Genomic DNA, 23,345 nt, shown 5'->3' with positions numbered 1-23,345 from the left:
GGTAATCCAGTCATAGCAACACAAAGATGACAACTGAAGACGACAGATACTGCAGAATGGCTCAATGTTCACTTATCAAGTATTTTCCCATCAGACAGCTCTTGTGCCTGCCTCACGATCCCAGAAAAATGGCATGAGCAACATGCCATCAAGGTATCACACTGTGGTATCAGGCTGCCACATTAGGGTTTAAATGAGCTAATGCCTTATCCGTCCGAAACACAGGCAAGGTACTCTCCGAGTTAGTTCCATTCTTTATCGTTTCTGTGAAAATATAGACGTGAAATAACTGTGTAAGCAGACACAAAATGTGACTAGCTTATGATAATTAACTAACTAAGGAACTAGCTTTTAAAGACATATATTCATGTTACTGAAGAAAGCGTGCCAACACAGACACGAGTTGGAAGGAAAGGGACATAGCGGTTCTCTTCGTCCCTACTTGTGTCCGTGTCAGCACGCTGGATGATTTGCGCAATGGTGATGAAACACAATTGCTATGATAAACAGACTGCATTCCTGCTGTGCCCCTTAAAAGACTCCCCTTCGTGCCATTGGAAATTTTAGTTATACACTCTAAGCGTAGGACCCCCTCTACGAGGCCTTCCTCTGAAATAATTTTTCGAACTGATTCATTAGTAATGAAGACAGGGTAAATTGAAATGTGTTGCCATGCTGCCAGGAGACGAGCGCCACTGCCAATGTAGAAACATTATTGGGGCTCTAGTAACCACCGATAGCAACTTTGCTTCCCTGTCTCCTTCTGTCAAGGTTATTTCACGAGGCCCACCTCCGTTTTTTTTTCTGTTCCGCTGTTCTGTCGGGCGGCATCCTCCGAGTGGTGGTATAACGCTTTCTGCATTAAACTGTGTACCGAGAGCACGTGCCATGATCCGTGACGTTGCAGGCCTTACGTAGAACGATTTGTGTGTGTGCGAGCACGGTCCCTCGCGAAGAACTGTCTGCGGGCTTCTGCTTGAAGTTTGAGCTATTTCCGCACGGTGCAACGGTTTGAAACTTAGCAGCCACCATAGCGACGCAGTGGTGTATGCGCCGCGCTTTTTTTCAATTAAAGACTGAACGCTCGTATTGAGGCTGGACTTTCTGACTTTCCGACTACCATTGCCCTGTTTAGATTATATGGTGCACTTAGTGAACCACCAAGCTATATTACCCATTCGATGATGACAATAGCTAAGCTTTATGCGTTCGTGCTCCATGTAAGAGACCACACCTTCTGATGGTTTGCATAAGCGCGTGCGTGCGTGCTTACTACTGTCCTTATATAAGGAAAACAATTTTGGCAGTTTTTGTTTAGCTCCTTTTCATCGCCCTTATTTTCGTTCGTTGCATAGCATGAGGAATGCTAGCTTGTTTTTCATGAGCTTTCAAGGCCGGCTTCTTATGTCGTTCTTCTTTTACCGGTATGTGTCGTCCTTGTACTACAAAGAACGCATGCCAAGTCGCCGAGTTATTCGACCTTGCGTAGAAATAATGACGTTGTGAACACAGCACATAAGTGCTGGAGCTTTATGCTGTATCAATGTTAGCTACTTCGCGGAAAACTGTAAGGGATAGGCAATGCTTGTTAATTAAAAAAACGCATCTGAATTACATCTGAAATGCAAGCTGTCACGAGAACTTGCGAATTCGTTTTGACCGCTTCGTACTTATCTAAGATTGTTTACTTGGTCACAACATGACGCAGTTTCTGTTTTACGTATGTGTAATAACGGCAAGCGCCTCAGCGTAATCTTCCTCTTATAACTGCAGCATGCCGCAGCAGACCTTTCGATTCTTCGCAAACGCCCTTTTGAACGCTAGTCGGTAGTTGGACTTGCTTAAATGCATGAAGCACTGCCGGATATTCCACAATGGGGTATTGAAGCGCAAGCTTTGTTTTTTATGAGGAAAATGTTCTTGTACAAATATTTTAGTTGTAAACCTTAATTCCAAGTCCATCCTTACGTGTTCTCTTATTCTTCAGTACTTATTACCGTTAAGCGAAACTTTTATTTTTTGATCGGGATGTCCTCGAGAATTTTTCAGCGACATGTGCCTATATAAGAAGTCGCAAAGACCTTAGCGTTGTCTCGATGTGTAGAACTGCTGTACATTTCATTAATAAAGATGTCCAACGCATCAGAAGTGCGGCGTCGCTTGCCTGCTTTTACTCTGACTGCATCAAGATTACGAAAACTGCAAGAAAGCCCAGGGTAACGGAAATACCAGGTTTCTACGCTCATTGAAGCGTGCGTAACATCGACAGTGGAGCGTTTGATGACTGGGTTAGAAGTGGGAGGCATCGGCATGCTGAGAGACCTCAAGCATGTGTGGCATAAATTCCCGAGCAGGCATCTTCTCTTCTTACCCAAGCGGACACGTTAAATTACCTGCCCTTAAGGTGACGTGGGTCCTTATGCCAATATCGCAGTATCATGCACGTACTATCGCACATTTCATTCATCTGTACGTGCTTTTAATTTCACCGTTCGGGCACTGCGGAGCGTATAATGTTTAACGGAAGAAAAAACACGCTCACATTTAAGCTCCTACAGCTTTGCATGGCGCTGCCATTAAAGTGCCTCCACATTAGAGACCGCGATAAGAGTCGCTCAATCATATCCTACCTAACTTTCTTTGCGTCCTAAAATTAGTCTACAACCTGTTAACGGCTGCCCGTAAAGGTGGTAGCCGTATACCGACGGCGTGCAGGTGTACCGCAAGCGGCTGGTCGTCAACGGCATCTCGTTGGGCGTCGCCGAGGGCGAGGTGCTGGCCCTGCTCGGAGTGCCCGGCTCGGGGAAGAGCACGCTACTGCGCATGATCGCCACCGACGTGCCTCATGACCGAGGGCGCGCGCTGATGAAGACGCCACGGGGAACCATTACCATGCACAGCGCACCGGCTCGCTGGCAGGCCGGCCTGGGCTACTGTCCGCAGCAAGACGGGCTGCTCGAGCAGCTCACGGGCGCCGAGACGCTGGCGCTGTTCGCCAGGCTGCGGGGCGTGCCGGAGACCAAAGTGGTTGCCGTGACGCGGGACATTGCAAACCTCATGAGGCTGGGCTCGGTAATCGGCGACTACGTCGAAACGTACAGTGGCGGCCTGCGTCGACGCCTCTCGGTCGGCGTTGCGCTGGTCGGTCTGCCGCCCCTGGTGCTGCTCGACGAGCCGACGGCTGGCGTGGACGTAGCCGCCCGGAGGGACATGTGGCAGTCGGTGCGCGAGCTCCAGGAAGTGGCTCGTTTATCGGTGATCATGACGACGGGAAGGTGGGTCGCCATTCTGTGGTTGTCCTTATTCTAGCGACGGTATACGTCAATAGTACAAACGCCGTAAAATTGGGGCTTGGTACTCGCTTAACGAATGTGGGCGTAATAGTTGGCGGTGCGCAAACTGCGAAATTACGACTTCTGAACAGACGCTTGTTATTTTTCGAAGAAGGGCTGCTACCATTTGTTTCACGTCTATTATGTAGTTACATGTATACCTTGAACATCATATCCTTGTACTTTGCTTTAAAGTAAGGCGTTATTGGTGGCCAAGGTAATGGACGTACTGCGTCATTAGACGTTGCGATCGGGAAAACTGGGCACTCGATGAACGATACCGTAGAAGGCCGACGCACGCTGGACAACTAAACTATCGCGGGCGCTGCTGACTGGCGAAAACAGTTGTCACTTGCATAGTAGTGGCGCTTTATTTCTGAACAACCTAGCGCCCCATATGAGCGGTCACCGCGATACGAAACAAAAAATGGGCAGTTTAGCACAAACGCCGACCGATTGACAGTTATGGCAAGCTTGGCGTCGTGCTCGAGCTCCTCAAAAGGTGTTCTCAAATTAAACGGAACCGACAGGTGCAACACGGCTTGCGAGGGGAGTGATACTGTGCAGCAGCAGCAGACTTGATTCATGAGGAGCACTGCCGGTGGCATTGCAAATTTGGCGTCTCGACAGTGTACGTGAGATCGACAAAAAATGGTTGCAGTTAGTCAGATTTCCGTAAAAAGAACAAGCCCGCTCCCCGTGTGAGATGCTCAGACTACCTCATGCTCCGATTGGTGTACCGTGACGCGTACTGTTCGTTACGCTGAGATCGTACTGAAACCACGATCTGATTGTGAGGGACACCAAATTAAAGTTTGTCTGCTGGGTTTCTTTAACGTCCAGCCAAATCTAACTACACAAGCCTTGTTGCGTTTCGACCCCATCGAGATGCGGCAGCCGCGGCCAGGAACCAAACCACGACATGTGTGTGCGTGTGAAGAGATTTTTAAAGAGAAATGGAAGATATAAGTGCAGTGCCGTAACTATCTCTCAGAGGAGGACACCTCAACAGCACTGCACGGGGAAAGGGGTACGGAGATAAAAAGATGAAAGAGATAGAGTCCGGAAGTAAAAAATAAAGAGAGACCGGAGTAGTAAAAAAAAGACATAGTGTAGCTAAGCGTTTGCGGGGCCTACAGCCGCGCTCTGAGGTGTGTTGCTTCACAGTATTCCATCAATGCCGAAAATGCACGCTTGGTGATGGAGCTGCGACAATTGGGGAAGCGTAGGCACTGCAGGGTGTTCGATGGCAGGCCACATCGGCATTAGGAGGCGTACAGAGCCTGCCTCTGGGTGATCGAGCTTAGCAGTCCAATCGGCTTCCTCGTTGTCGGAGCTAAAGGCGTCGAATGAGACCTTCTAAGCCTCTGCGCATTGCACAGTTGATGCCGAGATAGCATGACGACGCGAACAATTTTAATATGTCTATATGCTTTTCATCACGATAATGCGTCACTATCGCCACCGTTCGCAGCATGGAAGAAGTGGAGGAGGTGTGTGACCGCTTGGCCATCATGATCGACGGTGAGCTGCAGTGCTTAGGTTCGCTGTCGCACCTGAAGGCCAAGTTCGCCCAGGGCTACACGATGGCCGTGAAGATGCATGACGAGTACAAGGACGACTATGAGTACGGTAACAAGCTCATCCGGGCCATCGCTGACACCTTCCCCGACAGCAAGATACAGCAGTCGTTAGAGGTGCGTTCCAGCAGACGTACATGTATACGTCTATATTATGTATCTCTTTAAATAGGCGTATGCAGGGTATCCCACGTAACCAGCCAAGAATGTAAAAATGAAAGGCGCGTCGGAAGCGAATTGAACCGAACGCATACTATTCGCAATAGCCTATAGTAACTCAGGCAATTTCTTGCTTTCCCGATAACTCAATAATGAATGAACTACCCAAATTTTTATTTATTGGCTGAGGACCAGAAATATTATATGCAGAGTTGTAGAGGACATTCAGGAACCACCGATTGAGTTTTCCTCTACGGATATTTATCACGTAGTCCTTTTTTCCGGGTTGCAAAGAAAGCCCGCGAAATATGAACGAGGAAATCTGACAGAGCGTGTGCGCAGTGGCATCGTGCTGTTCCGAAGCGTGCGTTCGTTGAACAAGGCCGGCTCTCGCCGGATGACGGCACAAATGCATGCTGCTGGCCGAGCGCTGCCGAGGAGATAAAAGGCATCCCGTCGTTTCCCCGTTGCAGGGGTGGGATATACAGGGTGGGACACCCTGTATATACTGTGAATCCCTACAAATTTATTAGTCCAAACAAAATGTGCCACCCACTGCCAAATGCAGAAACATAATAATTAACAGTGCATATTCAATTCAATCAGCTGATGTAACAAGCCATTCTGTCAGCAGTTTGTGTTTTTCCGTATTGATATAAATTAGTCGAAGGACCTGGCTCGTCACGTTCATGTTTCTAGCTGAACTCTTTCAAATCGAACTCTGTGCGCCATTTGAAGTAAAAATGGGGGACTGCTACGACGACAATAAATACTGGCCTGGTGAGAACGCATCCGAACTCCGTTCCTCCAAGCCTTTTATAATGGAGGAGGCGTTGCAGGTGTACGCGGCCCACACGTGATACCGCACTGCTACCCTTTAACCGAGAAAGGCTGTTGGCGAGAGGTTACGCAACTCCGGGAACAAGATAAACCTTTTAATGCTGCGAACTTGGCGCCAAGAAGGCGCGGCGGGAAACAGACGTAGGCCGCAGCACGATCGCCGCTTCTGTACAACAGTGTGAACGAATGAGCAGCTGAAGAAACAGCGTTCTCTCTCTCTCTCTTTTTTTTTTTTTTGTGGTGGTGCGAGAGTCACAATTCGCAGTTCAGCTGTGGTTCGCTTCATAGTAACAGCAGATGCTTGGTGACGTGCGGAGTGAGAACCTGAGGACACTCCTGAAGAACCCAGTAGTGGCGGGGATAGCAGAATGGGTGAACGTTGCGCTGTTAAAACAGTTGTGCATGCAAAGAAATTTCTACCCCGATCGGCTCAATCCTTGCTCCTCGTAAGCAGGACCTGGTAGCCCTGGGCGGAACCTTATATTGGTTCGAAAAGCGAAAATATTCACTTGTCCTGGCGCATAACATTGTTCAGAATTTAGCTCTCGTCACCGGCTTCAAGCGACGGTCTGCCAGCACCGCAAATTCTGAACACGTCACGCATCTGTTAAACATCTTCAAATTGAACCCGTCGTCGGCCAGGAGCGGAAACGACGAAGAAGCAGGTTGCTTTGGGTTCTGTTTCTGCGGCTCGACTGTTCACGTGCGACCACGGCAACACGCACCCAAAAACCCCACAGGCGTTCCTCGTGCGCAAGTTTCGGTATCCTCATTGTCTGCTTGAAGTTGTTCCCTCCGCGTCGACGATAGCTGGAGGCGCAACGTGCGTCCGAAGAGATAATGGAAGATTACTTGCGCCCTCAATGCCGCCTTTCCAAGGAGACGTTTTGCGGGCTCCGCTACTAACTGGAGGAGACTCGGGTGCCAGCGCGCGAGTGTCCACTGCACGGAGAGGAAGGAATGGTGCGCTCAGCTTTCTTTAGCCCCGCTTGCACCTTACAGAAATCGGAGTCTGGAGCCATGCATTAACCGCGGCATTGCTCAGATCTCTGTAACCTGCGCTGTTCACGAAGTTGCTCTCGCAATTACTGTCTTCCGCCGGTAGAAGAGCTGGGTCAGCTTTCCTGGGACCCGGTCGCGGTCGAAGCCAATCCCAAAGAGACACTTTCAAGTTTGAAGTTTATTGAAAAAAGGAACTTTAAACTACAAGACATTTATTTCTCCAGCTTCTTCTCTCGTTCGGGAGCGACGTACTTTCGTTCAATATTTCACAGTATAGCACGTGGCGTCAGCACTACGTATTTCTATCTTACTTCGCACAGACAATGCAGAACGTATATGTTGTAATGTTCGGTTTCATTTTCCATTGTACTTATCACGTGACACGCCGAGAGGCAGATCGCAGCAATAGCGCTAGTGGGGCGGAGTGCGAGTCAAGCTCGAGTGGATGACGAAGGGCGACAAAAAAAGGAGTATTGCTTGGAACGTTACGAAATGTGGCCCCAGCAACCAGTTCACGATTGTATTCCAGTAGTAACTTGAGAATTTCGTGGCAGCACATGCCGTCCATGACGCTAACTCCTGGCAGCAGACTACGCGTTCCTGCACTAGAAATTGCAAACATCCGCCAAATTTTTTACACTCTTGACATTACGCGAAGGATAAGAATGAAAAAGAATGGCATGAATAAATCACTCCGAAAATCGCCGTAAATGCCCGCGCCGCTCGTTTATACTTGCAATGTAGTATTTCAATTATATTTTACTTTTATTGAGCGAGCACAAATATTCGGCATTTTCTCGACTAGCTCATCATATGATGAGGCAAATTTCAGAGGCGCCACTCCCTCGTGTATGGGTCGCGTCCTCTCATTCTTCTTCTCATTCACCTCCGACTGCTCGGGGTCGGCCGATTGAGAGACGCGAGCAATGAAGTAAGGCGTTCGCTTTGAGAATATATATATATATATATATATATATATATATATATATATATATATATATTGTTACGCGTAGCTGGAGCCCAATACTATATACAATTTATTTACAAGGAAGCTAACGGAAGGCCAATTTGGCGGCGCTAGATCAAGCGGCCCACGTCGTCTTCTTCCTCCTCAGTGCAGCCTCACTGTGGCGGCTATTCCCTAGCATCACCCCCGGCAGTAGAAGCACCGTCCCGGTGCTTAATCTACACATCCGCGGTGAAAGGTGTCTGGTATGGCTTTAGTCTCGCCACGTGAACGATGTCACTTGCAGCCGACGATAACGCTGACAGGTCGGCGGGGGATGTCTTCATACGTGACATCGGTCACTTGTCGCACCACACGGTATGGGTCAGTGTAGCGTGACAGCTGCTTTTCGGAAAGGCCCACACGTCGAATGGGTGACCAGAGAAGCACCAGAGAACCCGGAGTAAAGTGCACGTCGCGATGGTGGCAATCATAGAGGCGTCTCTGATGCTCCTGTGAGTCCTCGAGACGGGTGCGGGCGAGTTGGCGCGTGTGGTCGACGTGTTCGATTGCGTCGCGGGCGTAATCAATGGCTGAACGTGTGGCCGAGGGCAACAAAGTGTCCAAGTGCAACGCGGGTTCTCGGCCGTATAGGAGATAGAATGGTGAATAGGCGGCGGTGTCGTGACGCGATGAATTATACGCGAACGTGACATATGGTAAGTGAAGATCCCAGTCGTGGTGGTCGGTCGCAACGTACTTTGAAAGCATGCCGGTGATGGTCCGGTTGAAGCGCTCCGTGAGGCCGTTGGTCTGTGTGTGGTAGGACGTGCTGAACTTGTGCTTTGTCGAGCAGGAGCGGAGGATGTCCTCGACGACTGCTGACAGAAAGCTGCGGCCACGGTCAGTGAGTAATTGGCGCGGAGCACCGTACACTAAAATGATGTCATAGAGCAGAAAGTCAGCAACTTCAGTAGCCCAACTTGTCGGAAGGGCTCTGGTGATTGCGTACCGCGTAGCGTAATCAGTAGCGACGGCGACCCATTTATTTCCGGAGCCCGAGAGAGGAAACGGTCCAAGAAGGTCTAGACCAACACGGAAAAAGGGTTCCGGTGGGATGTCGATCGGCTGGAGACATCCAGCTGGAGGTGTGGAGGGTTTCTTCCGGCGCTGACAGGGCTCACAAGCGGCAACGTTGCGCCGCACAGAGCGGGCGAGACCCGGCCAAAAGAATCGACGGCGTACACGGTCGTATGTGCGCGAGACGCTCAAGTGTCCAGCCAAGGGAGCGTCGTGAAGTTGTTGGAGGACAGTCCAACGCAGGTGTGATGAAATTACGAGCAGAAGGTCAAGGCCGTGTGGATCGAGATTGAGGCGGTGTAATGTCCCCTCCTTCAGGAGAAACATCCGGAGAGAGGCGTCGCCAGGCGTTGACTCCAGATGGTCGATGAGGGCTCGTAATGAAGGATCGCGGCGTTGCTCGTTGCCGATTTCAAGCAACTGGGACACAGAGAAAACGCAAGCGATGGCGTCCGCATCAGCCGGTTTGTCGACGGGGTAGCGGGACAAACAATCGGCATCCTGGTGCAAGCGTCCCGTCTTATATACCACAGAGAAGGTATGTTCTTGCAGGCGTAACACCCAGCGAGCGAGTCGTCGCGTGGGGTCCTTGAGCGAGGATAGCCAGCAGAGAGCGTGGTGATCAGTGATGACACAGAAGGCGCGTTCGTACAAGTATGGACGAAATTTCGCAACAGCCCACACAAGAGCGAGGCACTCGCGCTTTGTGATTGAATAATTGCACTCTGCGGGTGATAGAAGTTGGCTGGCGTAGGCTATAACGCGATCATGTCCACGCTGGCGCTGTGCTAACACTGCTCCTATGCCGTGACCACTGGCATCAGTTCGAACTTCCGTTGAGGCAGACGGGTCGAAGTGGGACAAAATTGGAGGCGTTGTAAGGAGAGTAGTCAGCCGCGAGAAAGATGCGGAATGACCAGGACCCCAAGAAAAAGGTACAAGCTTTCACATTCTCACAGATCACAAGTATCTGTCATTCGCGTTTTTCGGTGATCATTACACTTATACCGCATGACAAATACTGCATCTAAATTTCTTCTGAGTTTACCGTGGACATACGATACATTGAAGGGCTTGTCAACGCAGCCGCAGGTACCTTATCCCGTATTGACGCAATATCCAGGCTACACTGGATTTGGATGCCGCGGCGCAGCGTTCAGACGTCGAGCTTCGGAACCTCCGGTCTTCCGCTACGTCATTAGCGTTGTATGACGTGCCCCTTCTAATTTTCTCAGGCACTATCACTTGCGAAGTGTCAACGGGCCGAACACGCAGTTTCGTTCCTCCGCCATCAAGTATTTGACAAGCTACACGGCGCAAGTCATTCCGCAGTTCGTACCACCGAGCGTCTAATTACTTCCCGCTTTGTGTGGCCGAGTGTGAACTCCGACTTACGCCATTGGGATCGCGAATGCCTTCACTGTCAACGCTCCAAGACAAAACAACACACGAAGACGCCAATTCACTCCTTTCGTCCACCTGGCGTCCGGCTCGATCACATTCACATCGACATCGTTCGCACACTGCCTCTATTTCCGAGGTGCTGGCTACATACTCACTTGTGCATACTGTTATACTTGCTGGCCTGAAGCATTATCTCTCACTGACATAACGAAACTTATAGTGGCTTCAGCATTTGTCAGTGGCTAGACCTCACGCTTCGAACGCCCCGGCGTTGTTGTAATCGATCGCGGCCGACAGTTCTAGTGTGATCTTTTCCGCGAACTCACGTGCCTGCTTGGCTGCCGCCATATCCCAACTACCGCGTATCACCAATGGGCCAATGGAATGGTTCAACGCCTTCACCGTTCACTTAAAGCCGCTTTGATGGGGCGCCAGGTTCGCTTTTCCTGAGCTAAAGAGCTTCCTCTCATCCTGTTAGGCGTTCGCTCCTTTTCCAAGGAAGACCTGAGCTGCGCAGATGCGGAGCTGCTGTATGACACAACATTGCGGTTGCCCGGTGAATTTTTCGCACCAGCTACCATTGCCAAACCCAATCCAGACAGCTATTTTGATCGGCCAGGCTTCCTGCTTGCACACTTAAATCCTTGCTTTAGAAAAGTTGCCTCCTTTAGTAATCTTTTTCTCAGCAGAGACACACCTACAGAGAGTCACGTTTTCGTACGATGTAAAGGCATCCGACTATCCCTTACGCCTCCCAGTGACAGTCCTTTCAAGGTACTCAAGCGGCCAGAAAACTCTGTTACCATCGACATCAATGGACGTGAAAATGTCGTGGCAATAGACAGGGTCAAACCTGCCTACCTTGCGACCTGGCCACCAGAATTCTTTTTCAACGACTTTACAACCACTGAAACGACGGATCTACGCTATAGCATGGCTTCAAAAGCTGTTTCTTGGACTTCGCTGCACCGCTGCTCTTCTCGTAAACAGAGGGAGCCCCATAGCAGCCATCGTCATCTTCCTCGGCCGCCTTTTATACATGGCATGTGTGTTTCGTGCCTCATGCTGCGAGCTCAGATATTTGAAGAAAAAGAAAAGGAGGATAAAGAAAGCTGCGAGTGCTCCTGCTATCGGTCCTAACGGTTCTCAGGTCTTTCGCTCGTCGACTCAGTGTTGTATTTCAGGCAGCTTTATTGTCTAGGATTGCTTGCAGCATTTGAGCAATCGTTGGCCTATCCTCAATGTCTTCAGACAACGGAATCGAAATCACAGAACACTGGTGAAGAACAATAAAAGAATTTCCAGGGCATAGCACTACTAACGAAAATCGCTCATCACTTCTAAAACAAAGGAAATTTGGGCAGTAACCACAGTGCCTCTCAAGTAACCGTTGTCGTGCCCTTCATTTAGTAGATCCGCCATTGATGACGTCACCAGCTACATTTGACGATCCATGTGTCCATATTCAAGAAAGAAAGCTGGTTCAGAGCAGCAGGGGGACTGTAGTACACAAAATGTTGCGTAGCTCGCCTGAGCGGCCTCGCCTGTAGGTATCCCACTCCCACTCTTTCAAGCGAGCGGGCTGGTCAGCATTAGGAACACTCCCGAGTCTTTGCGTAGCGCTTCCGCGCGTTTGTCCATGTCATGGCCTTCGGGATTTGGTTAAGCCAAACGGGTGACAAGTTCCTCTCGTGTATGTTGGATCTACAACACGGGCGAAATTAGCATCCTATTCGGGCAAAGCCTATTACACGCGGTCGCAACTAAGGTAAGTACTGAAGAGTCGCTACTATCGGTAACCAGCCAACTGGGGTCGTGTTGAGCGACGTAGCTAAGCGCCACGTTAAACTGGGATCCAGTCCAGCTTAGGCTCCTGCCATCGTCGAGGGTCCTCCAGACAAACGGCGAACTTGGGCCACGACATCCAGCGGCAGCAATGCTCGCAATCGCTGCCTCCCTTTCTTAGAGACGGGTACTTTACTACGTTGTCTCTGAGTTGGTATGTGTGCGTAAGGTTACGGCGAACCTTTATACTTTGTGCAAACAGGGATCCAAATGGACACCCATACAGCCAGTCACCTGCTCTTCAGCTCCCGCATGGAGATCGGTGCTAGACGATGGGTACAGATTTGAACTTCGCCCCGTATGTTGGCTGTTCCCTTTTGTTCCCGCCACGTTCCATCCTTCTTTTTGACAAGTACGACGGGAGAAGCCCAGGGACTACAGGAAGGCTCGATAATGTCACTTGCAAGCATCTTTCTGACTTCCTGTTGGATAACAGCTCGTTCGGACGCAGAAACACGATATGGACGTCGGTGAATAGGGTTCGCATCGCCAGTGTTTATGCGATGGGTCACGATGGACGTTTGACCTAAGGGTCGATTGTCAAAGGCAAAAATGTCGTGATAGCCGTCAAGAACGCGGCAAAGGGCTTCAGCTTGAACAGGTGTAAGGTCAGAGAAAACCATCTTCTCAATGTCGACGTCATTACCGTGCGATGACGTCACGGTATGAGCTGAGCTGTGACGACCTTCCACTGTGAATGCCTCGATCTCATCATCGTGCAAAGCGCTAATTATAGCCAATGAAATCCCTTGAGACAGAACTCGCGCTGTTAGCGCGAAATTGACAAGGGGAAGGCAGTTGCGGTTGCCAGTAATTGTCAGCACAGTGTGCGGCACGGTAACACCATGTGTAAGTATAACTGCCGGAATTGGTGCGACCGCGTAATTACCGTCAGGTACAGCTGGTGAGGACAAGTCGACGTGCGTCACAGATTGAGGCGGTAGGCGAATAAAATCCATGCAACTCAAACGTCTTGGAGGCGGGTCCACAGGTTCGGCAAGAAGAGGCAAGTCAAGGCGAAGTGAGCCGGCCAAACAGTCAATGAGGGCAGAATGATTGGCAAGAAAATCCAGATCGAGAATGATTTCGTGAGGGCAATGCTCGGTGACTGTGAAGAGAACGATGGTGTGTCTCTCAGCAATGGTGAGTCGGGCAGAGCACATGCCAACAATAGCGACAGTCCCTCCGTCGGCGACTTGTACAAGTAGGTTCGGGGCGGGCGTCAGAGCTTTCTTGAGCCGACGGCGAAGAGCAGCACTCATAATGGACACATGCACCCCGGTGTCAATCAACGCGCACAAAGGAGCATTGTCGACGAGAACGTCCAAAAGATTCTTGTTCGTGGGTAAGGTGAAGCGAGGATTTTGAGCCAATGTCGTCGTTGCAGCTTCACCTCCAGAAGCTGCACTGTCTAGTTTTCCGGTCGCGGGTGCGGTGAGTAGGTCCGAGAAGGAGCACGGCATGACGGGGGCGAACGAGGTTGACGACGGGAGGGAGAAGGCGAGCGGGAGTAGCGGGGTCGGGTCAAAGGTGTCGCAGGGTCAGATGATGGAGCGGGCATAGAAGGGGCGAAGGAAAAGGACGCGCTGGAGGGGCGAGGGTGTTAATCAGGAGAATAGCGTATCGGAGAAGTCCAGCGGCTGCGGCAGTGGCGAGCGACATGTCCAATGCGTCGGCAGTCAAAACAGATCGGCTTGTCGTCCACGGTTCGCCATTCGGATGGGTTGCGCTGTCCGTAAGAGGAGTAAGAAGAACGCGGTGGGGACGTGCGTGGAGAGAGAGGTTCCGAGCGTATGGAACGAATGGATTGCAGGCCGACGTTGGACACACCTCTTGACGGACGACGGCCTGGATCAAGGAGATTGTCACCGGAGAATGATCAGGTGACGTGAATGAAGGGGCCGCCGGTTGTGCCGCTTCGAGCTCACGACGAACGATGCGGGTCAAGTTGTCACATCGCGACGGCTGGTGGAAGAGATCGTCACAGGATGACGTAGCAGCTGTGTTGGGAAGTCGCGTGATGTGCTGGGATACCCGGTGGCTTTTGGCATGCTCGAGACGGCGGCACTCCTTGAGGATCGCATCGATGCTGGTGACGTTCGTAAACACCAGTAAGTTGAAGGCGTCGTCAGCATTGCCTTTGAGGACGCGACTAACCTTATCGTCCTCAGACATGGTAGGGTCAACCTTGGCACAAAGGGCCAAGACGTCGAGAATGTACGACATGTAGGACTCGGTCGACGTCTGTACACGTGTGGCAAGGGCTTTCTTGGCATTGACTTGGCGACCGAACGGATTGCCAAAGGGGTCGCGGAGCTTCTCTTTGAAGAGATCCCAGCTCGAGATTTCCTCTTCGTGAGTCTGGAACCATGCAAGTAGAGCTCCGTCGAGGTAGAAAAGAACGTTCGCAAGCATAATAGTCGGATCCCACCTGTGACTGGTGCTGACACGGTCGTATAAGTGGAGCCAGTCGTGAACATCAGGACTGCCGACTCCGTTGAAAACACCAGGACCCCGAGGGGGGGAAACGGCGACGTAGGTCGGGGCTGCAGGCGGAGACGGTTGCGTAGATGAAGTGCCGCCGGCCGGAGCCGAAGTTACACTGTCACCGTTGCGACCGCTGCGAAGCTCCATGACGGGTACGGGGAACGTCCACCTCCACCAAATTAATGTTACGTGTAGCTGGAACCCAATACTTAATACAATTTATGTACAAGGAAGCTAACGGAAGGCCAAAATGGCGATGCTATATCAAGCTGGCCCACGTCCTCTTCTTCCTCCTCAGTGCAGCCTCACTGTGCCGAATGTTCCGTAGCAATATATATATATATATATATATATATATATATATATATCTTTGTGTGTGTGTGTGTGTGTGTGTGTGTGCCAATTGAACGCGATGGTTGGAAAGTGGACGACGAAGAAGTGCGCGAGCTGTAGAATAAAAGTATCGCGTGTAAGCCATGGCACGTCTCTTGCTTCTGACGTCACACAAGTCGACAGGACCAACCCGATGGACCTGCCACGGCTACCCTGAAGCCTCCGCCTACCATTCCGAAGTACAAAGGAACGCCAGAAGATATCCCCGTCGACAAGTGGCTCCCTCTTTTCGAGATGAAGGCGGCAGAAACATCGTGGACGCAGTGCTATCGGGTCAGTCACTTCAACGAGTACATCTAAGGGGAAGCATTCATGTGGCCCCTGACAGAGGTAATTGGCAACAGCGAATCAAAGGAAGGCATGAGCGCGGCACGCAGGACTGCTTCGCCACGACCAATGGAGATGCCTTCCCGCTATTCATTTACCAGAGGCTGAAGAGTGGACAGGCCATCAAGGAATACTACGACAACAAAAGACGACTTGGTGCCTTGGCCGACGTTACAGAGTGCCACGTCACCTGTGGATTGACTGATGGTGTTCCTCCCAGAGTAGAATTAGCGCTAACTGGACTGGCTTTCACCTCACCATCAGAGTGGCTCGCCACTTCCCAAAAGGTCGAGGCATCCATGAAACGGGTGAGAGGACTTTCCTTCCCTCAAACTCTCAGCACACTGCCAAAAGATCCAATTCTCTCCAAGCCACTGCATCACTCAACTCTGACATCTAGCCTGCGTATTCCACGAAAAGAATGCAGATGCTGCTCAGCTGCTGGTTTCCCTCGACAATTTTAATGGTGCAATGTCCGCGCCGTGGTGAAGTGTCTGCTTTTGAGACTGTATCGGGAAACGGAAAGAGCAACCCGTAGTTTCACTAATACTCTCGGAAGCTCTCATCGACGAAAAAAGAATCACTACAACTCTCAATAAGGGAGCAACGATTACTTGTATCAATGAGGCTGCGTACAGACAGCTCCGAGTTCAGTTTATGAGAGACGCTAGCAAAACAGTTCAACAAGTTACATCAAGCATTCGAACTGTGGGTCACGTAATCATTCATCTGCAGATCGGAAACAGCACAAAGAAAGTGGTTGCGCACTTGCTGCGAGGCCTGAGAACGCAGTTAATCCTTGGCCTAGACAGCGCCTCGTACTTCAAGCTTTCTTTGAACTTGAAAGCAAGACAGTCACGCAAGCACGTGATGTTTCGAACTTACGCAATCAAAACCATAACGAAAGCGCTACAGCCTCTCTAATCAAACCCCTAAAGAAGAAGGATTTGGCCGAACGGCAAGATGCTATACTCGAATGTCGAACAAATATAAATATATCTTCTCTGAATCGCTAACGGATATTAGATGCATCTCTATTGAGTATCATAAGATTGCACTTTCCAATGCTGTTCCAATTCGTCGAGCACTATGCAGATGCTCGCAATAAGGCAAGACAGAAATACAGAAACAGAAAAGCAAGTTGGCATCTTTGTTAAGCAAGGTGTTGTGATACCATCATTGTCCTCCTACGCCGCACCGCTCATTCTAGCGGGAAAAGAAAGGTGAGGGACGCACTCGTTTTTGTATTGTCTACCGCAAGTTGAACTTTCTAACGGTGCCCGATTATTAGCAAATCCCACGGATTGGCGGTTTCCTTGACCACTTTGGAAATGCAATGCAACTACATTGGATGTAATTTCCGCATACTGGCATGTCCGAATGCATCCTGACGACATTCAGAAAACTGAATTTTTCACGACTAATGGCCGTTGCGAATGGCCGGGGATGCCGTTCGTGTGAAATAACGCTCCTGCTACATTTGAAAGATCCATGAAGTCAATAATAGCGAAACATAGGCTCAGTATAGTAATCAATTACTTTGACGACGTTGTCGTGTACTCAGACCTATTTGACGACCATCTTCGACATCTCGAGGAACTACTGAAAGCTTTTAGGGTCTAGAATGTAAATATGAAACACCAAAAGTTCGTGACTGCCAAGTCTAGCATCGAGTATTTGGGCCACAAAGTTTGACAAGGAACTGTGGCACATAAGCAAAGCGACGTTGATGCGATGCTGAATTTTCCAACGCCCAAACGAGAGAAAGACCTGCAGCGTTTTCTCGGAACCGTAAGCACTTACCGTCAAGGCATCCCTCATTTAAGAAATATCGCTCTTCCACTCACAAAACTGCCCCGCAAAGATACTCAATTGTCCCGGACAGAAGTATGCGAACGAGCTTTTTTGGAACTCAAGAAACGCATAAGTGAAGATCCAGTGCTTCGAATATACAACGCTTCCAGACCATGTACTGTATACTGCGATCCATGTGGTGAAGGGATTGATGCCGTGCTAAAGTAGCCAATGAAAAAAGCTATGAACATCCCGTTGCCTATTATTCCCGCAAACTACTCAGGACCGAAGCTAACTATGCCATCACAAAAAGTCTTGCCATCGCAGATGCGATTGATTAGTCGCATTGGTATATTTATGGGAAGCCGTTCCCGTTGTAAAATATTCTACACTACAGTAGCTGAAGAATGATCAAAGTTCCGCAGGGCTGGCTCTTGTAGTGGTCGTTAAAGTTGTCAACGTATGAGGTGAACATGAAACATCAGAAAGCCATAAGCAATGTCGAAGCTAACGCTCCTTCCAGAGCTCCTGTAGCGCAGCTATTCTCACCCACCCATTTTCAGGTGTGTGACAACGAGCACCCCAAAGGAACGTACTCGCTAGAAAACGGCATAGTAATCGTCAAAAATAAAGGCCTCAGGATGATACACGTGCCTTATGAACTGCGCTCAACTATTCTAATGAAAGCTCATCAAAATTTTGGCATGTCGGCGGGCAGAAGACATTGTCACTCCTGTCTCCGCAATATTATTGGCCATATGTTATAGCCGAAGTCTCCAACTACATTGGGCATATACGACACATGCCAGAAATGCACGAAGACCAAAGGGAAGAGGTACGGGTCACTAGAGCCACTGCCTCCAGCTGCAGAATTTTTCGATGTCCTTGCAATGTCATTTGAGGATTTTATGGATGCGGCATATCACAAATATTCATCCACTTGACCATTGACCATGTCACTTGCTATGTATGGGCGTTCCCTCGCAAAAAATGAAAACAGCGACGCCTACATTACATCATTAAAAAGCATTTTTGCTGCGGGCAAACGACGAAAGTTCCGTTCAGGTCATGAAACCACGTTCACAGCAGGAAAATTTAAGCAGTTCCTGAAGCATAACGGAATACTCACTCTTCACGTCTGATCATCCACATTGCAACGGTATGAGCCGTCGGACAAATCCAACTATAGTCATCAGGTCTCAATGGGAAATCAGCAATGAACTGCCTAAGTCAGGCGGCGCGTATTTTCTGCGAACTCCGTGCTGATGAGCAAGGATGACTTTGGCATTGAAATTGTTGCTATTTCGTGAAGGATAGCGGGAGTTGTTGGTGTTGGAAGAGGACGTCGTCGCTCGTTTAGTTGACCCTCGAGCTAACGCGCTAGTCTACATATTCGGTCCCCTGTACCCCTGCGCCTACCCGAGCACCAGAGTAGGCGATGACGGTGGTTAAGAGATTTGGGGATTATCGCGAGGGTAGCCGCTGTCACGTATCCCTTGCGAAACGTGCGACATGCCTCCCAGTGGTGCGTGACCACGACCGAGCCACTTTGCGAACATAAGATTCCGCCGCGGATGACATGGTTTCTGAAACAATCACATCTTGTTTGCGGGAAAGATTTTGCCAAAGTCGCGGTCATACAAGAACATGAAACGCCACTGCAATGTGCTTTTCAGCGGCCGGCATCGTAGCTAACGAGGAGCTTTTCCGATCGCAAGTTTATGCATCCCGTAAACGTAGCTTCCATTATAAATATTTTATCTAAACGTCCTACCTCTCCATCGCTCGGCAACACAAACGTATACAGGCACGAGCCCCAGGCTGGTGTTTTCCCACTACTTTGGCCATAGTAAAGCATTCAAGGAAAGCAAAATAAAAGTCCTTAAATGAGCACTTAAGAGAAAATACAACTTGAGCTGCAACAGTAAATTATCGTTTTACAACACGTAAAAAGCCACTCTTAACGCGAGACGACGCTTGCTGAAGCAGTAAACGTGCAATAGTGAAAGACAGGTGCCGTGAAAGACGGCTGCCTTTCACGTGCACGTGCTTGCGTGACTGTCTTGCTTTCAAGTTCAAAGAAAGCTTGAAGTACGAGGCGCTGTCTAGGCCAAGGATTAACTGCGTTCACGCACCAGTGTCTGGTGAAGTCATGGATTTTGACAGCGTCTTCTGAGGCCTCTTTAACTATTTATCGGTAAAGATCGGTGTGTTCTCGTTAGGGAGCCAAAAAGTGAAGTTAGCATGGTTCAAGAAGCTCCACTGCGCCAAAACGGCTCAATTGATAAGAAATGCTAAAAGATCAGTGACTCCATACATACGCAACGGCGCTGGTTTTTCTATTCTAAAATCCGTAAATGGCCGTTCGACTTTTGATTTTATATTGAAGCATTCAATCTCTTACCGCGAAATTATCGACAGTAGTCATGGCTTGGTGTTATGGCTCGATGTCCCTAAAAGTCCTTCGAATTCAATTGTCTGTCCACCTTGCAAAGAAAAATACTGTTTAGTACTAGAGTGCCATTCAACCAATGTACACATTTGACTGTTGTCAGTACAAGTAACTAATATATTGGACAAATGTGGAGTACAAATATTCAACTGAAATTTCAAGAAAAATTGCTATTGATACACTAGAGTTAAGCAATTTTACTTCATCTTTATTCTCCGTTATACATAATCGCCATATACATGAGATTAGAAGGTTACGGGCAATGGCCTAATATAAATTACGCACAATATTGCTGGAAAGATCGCACCCACCAGGATCGGACGCACGTAAATTGACCAAGGATTTGGAGTTGATCCTGCTAAAAGGGTCGGAAACGGTCAAAGCGTCACGCTGGTTTCGTAGCCTGCTTACCCGACAGTGTCAGCGCATTGTAGTTACGCACTCAGCGTGCCAAAGCGCCGCCTGGATAGCGCTCGTTGCCCATGGCGTTTCCTGTTCCGGCGTCGCAGGGCTTTCTGGAGTACCACATGGCAGACACGGGCCTTCCGTGGAGCGAATTGTTCGCGCAGGCCGAGTCGATCAAGCGCAAGCACAACGTCCTCGAACTCTTGATCAGCGCCACCACTCTGGACCACGTGTACGCGGCTCTGGCCCGTTGGGAGCGCGGCCGCGCCCGCATGATGGCGGCCGCAGCTTCGCACGGCGCCGACGAAGAAAACGAAGAGGACTAACTCGAGCCGGAGATCGTCGGCCAACTTCGTTCGTGGGTGGTTTAGCGCGCGCGCGGACAGGAACAAATGCGATGGACCGAAATAAGTGTTGCAGGACCGCTAGCGTGGACGTCGAACGCTGGTTTAAACTACAGGTCCTAAAACACGCGATATTGTGACGCTCCTCCATTCCGCAATTTTGCGAGATTTCCTTTTTCTTGTTTGGTATTGTGCTGTGCTGTTCCTGAAACGTGATACCCGCGTTGATGCCTCACTTTAAATGTTTACCCAAATACCTGCGAAGCGGTTTGATTCCTATTGGGATACAAGAAATGTTGGCGTAGTTGTTCGTGCGATGAAGTTAATTTCATTCTGATTTCACTGCCAAGCGCTTTTTATAATGTGTATGGGATACCTTGGCCACTACCGGGCCGACAGCAGAAAAACATACATGAAAAGGACTTGCATGTGGGCATTTTACAGAACAGTGGCGAATAATTCTGACATGATAAACTATTATTACTTGGCGGAGGTCATTGTGGTCATGGGCTGGCATAGATTTTACGACTGCATTACGCTGCACTTTGTGGTATGTGGCGGTACACGCCCATGTTGCATTGTGTTTCCGGCACTATACGTGGTTAGCAATATGTGAACACTACATACATACTGACGCACTGTTTGTTAGGTATAATATGGACTTGTTAGAACGAAGCCAATCTTTTTCTACGTATTGCTGCTTTTCTTAGGGCTTTCTGGCACAGTTTGCTGGTATGCAATTAAATGATGCCACATTGTATGGTCACACATTCAGATCCGAAAATCCCCGCAGCTTTCAGTCAGTTAAATTACGGCTTCTCTTAGCAAGGCTGGCTTGGCGTTTCTCGCTCCTTAAAGGATACCGCACGACAGCGCTTCCGTTTTGGAACATCTTGGAAAAGGCTGAAAATTTAATACTTGATAAGTACTATTAACTACGCCAACGTATCCTCGCGCATAGCGACTTCTACCTTCCCTGTCTGTTAACTTTTCTCTAGTACTTGAGTTATTCAATAAAGGAAATAATATACGGACAAGTTTTCGCGTCCGTCCCCATCAATAAGTGAGACATTGGGATATGCAGCCGCTGGGACGTTTGCCCACCCCGAATTGAGTTTCCGATATCACGTAATGCTGTGATGCATTACGTGTTCATTGCATGATAAGCTCTAATCATGCTGATAACGTCACAAGAGGCCCCTAGCCTCTTGTGACGTTATCACACGGGCGTGTCCGCGGACACTCGAGGCCAAATGAACGCAGCACTGGGCTCTGCGCATGTGGCTGTTGCGCAGAGCTGGGGCAGCGTTCCGCATGATACCCCCTCTGGTGTGCTGCTCTTGTCTGGTCTGAGGGAAACGGCCTGGAAAGTGCGCGCTACAAACGCCAGCGGTTTTCGTTTGGTCTGATCTCGTGCACCATGCTGCATCTCGTGCAGTATGCACAAATGCAGCTGGCAGCGCTCCTATGCAAGGCCTGAGCATGGTGCTTGGAGGGAAGAAGAAAACTAACGAGACGCCCACATAGCGATAATAGAAAGGCTTGGACGAAGTCGCACACTCCCACTCGTATACCTGTTGACGAGGTGATGAACCACTCGTGCGTGGTAAACGTGGCTGGAGGTTGACTGTGCTCCCCATGTTTCTGGAATGTCATGCATTAGAAGCTCAAAGAAACAAGCGCTTTCATTTACCGCACCGCCAAAAATTGCAGTTCATTCAGCAATGTTCCCTGACAATGACTAGCTATTTGACAGTAAACAATGGTTGTTATTTAAATGATGTTCGAGTTCTGCACGTCATGCACCAAAGAGATGAGGAACACAGCCTCTCATCAGTGGTCTCTGGGTCGAGAGCTGTATTTAGAGCGCGTGCTTCCCGACGCTTGCCCTAAAGGCATGAGTGAGGCAGATGTGCTGCTCGCAAAGTGCTGCTACTACCAACGTTTCCAACTGATGATAGCTATAGCACCTGTCACTCATCATTTTCATGTCGTTAAAGGGCCCCTTAAACACGGCGAGGTCGAAATTTAGTTGTGATGTTGCAGTGGTGCACGAGACTGCAACGAAGTCGTAGACGCGATAATTTTTGGAAATGGTGCCGTAATAGCGGAGGTGGGCGCGTTTCGTGATCGAAACGCGGCCCTTGCTCGTTTCGCTCATCGCTTACGCACCGCTCGCCGCCTGGCCTCTCTCTTCCTCGTCGAGTGCTCCTCCAAATGTGACGTGACATACATCGTCGCCAACGCGCTTTTCAAAACACGGTCCACTTTCGGTTACCGCGACTACGCGCTTGTCGGATGCCCGCTGTTGCTGCCGTGTCGGCCCGTGCCGCTCATTGACCCTGTGTTGCGCCAGCCTGTGGGTTTTGCGGCAGCCTAGCGCCGCACGCAGATTCCTTCTAGCCACTGCAACACACTGTCGGATTCTACTCACGCGCTTAATCCGACTACTAAGCACAACTGTGTTGGAGCGCGAGCAATTGTGTTGCGGGCCGTAGTTACGGATTCGCACGCGCGACAAGGAAGAGTGAGGAGAGCGCACGCCGGCTAGCCGACTAAGCGAAAGTCGTACGTTCTTGTTCTACCAAACTACAGCGTCGGTCACCTGGTGAAATTACCAGACGCACCCTGGTAACGTCACGACGAGCGCTGGGGATACCTGAAAGGCGTGCGTGTGTGGTGTGTGCCCGCGGCGCATTCCGCTGCCGCATTTGGCATCGTTGATCGTGACGGCATTGTAAACTCGATCCACTTGCTCACTTGAAACGTTGAAAAAATATCGGAGGTGGTTTAGGGGCCGTTGAATACACAATTCCTTGAACATTTATACGGTGATTGGTTTTAGGCCACTTCTAAACCATGTTACATCTGCAGTTCTTGCATTATTTTAAACTCATTATCGTGTGCCTGGCGCTCTTTGGTCGTTACTGGCTCTTCCGTTGAGAAAACCCAATA

At 49.7% G+C, this 23,345-nt stretch overlaps 1 protein-coding gene across 1 annotated transcript in view; it reads left to right on the top strand.

Moving 5' to 3' along the window:
• The window catches only part of LOC126534703 (phospholipid-transporting ATPase ABCA3-like), a 133,960-nt gene extending 112,533 nt beyond the window's left edge, over positions 1-21,427 (top strand). The window contains exons 18-20 of the mRNA XM_072289498.1: positions 2,716-3,275; positions 4,807-5,029; positions 20,151-21,427. Coding sequence (XP_072145599.1) covers positions 2,716-3,275; positions 4,807-5,029; positions 20,151-20,372 — 1,005 coding nt within the window. The 3' untranslated portion in view covers positions 20,373-21,427. The remainder of the gene's footprint in view (positions 1-2,715; positions 3,276-4,806; positions 5,030-20,150) is intronic.
• The last annotated feature ends 1,918 nt before the right edge of the window (positions 21,428-23,345 follow it).

This window comes from Dermacentor andersoni, chromosome 7 (assembly GCF_023375885.2).
Source record: "Dermacentor andersoni chromosome 7, qqDerAnde1_hic_scaffold, whole genome shotgun sequence".
In the NCBI taxonomy this organism is placed as follows: Eukaryota; Metazoa; Arthropoda; class Arachnida; order Ixodida; family Ixodidae; genus Dermacentor; species Dermacentor andersoni.
Note: the sequence above shows the minus strand (reverse complement) of the source record. Positions and strands in the feature narration are given on the sequence as shown.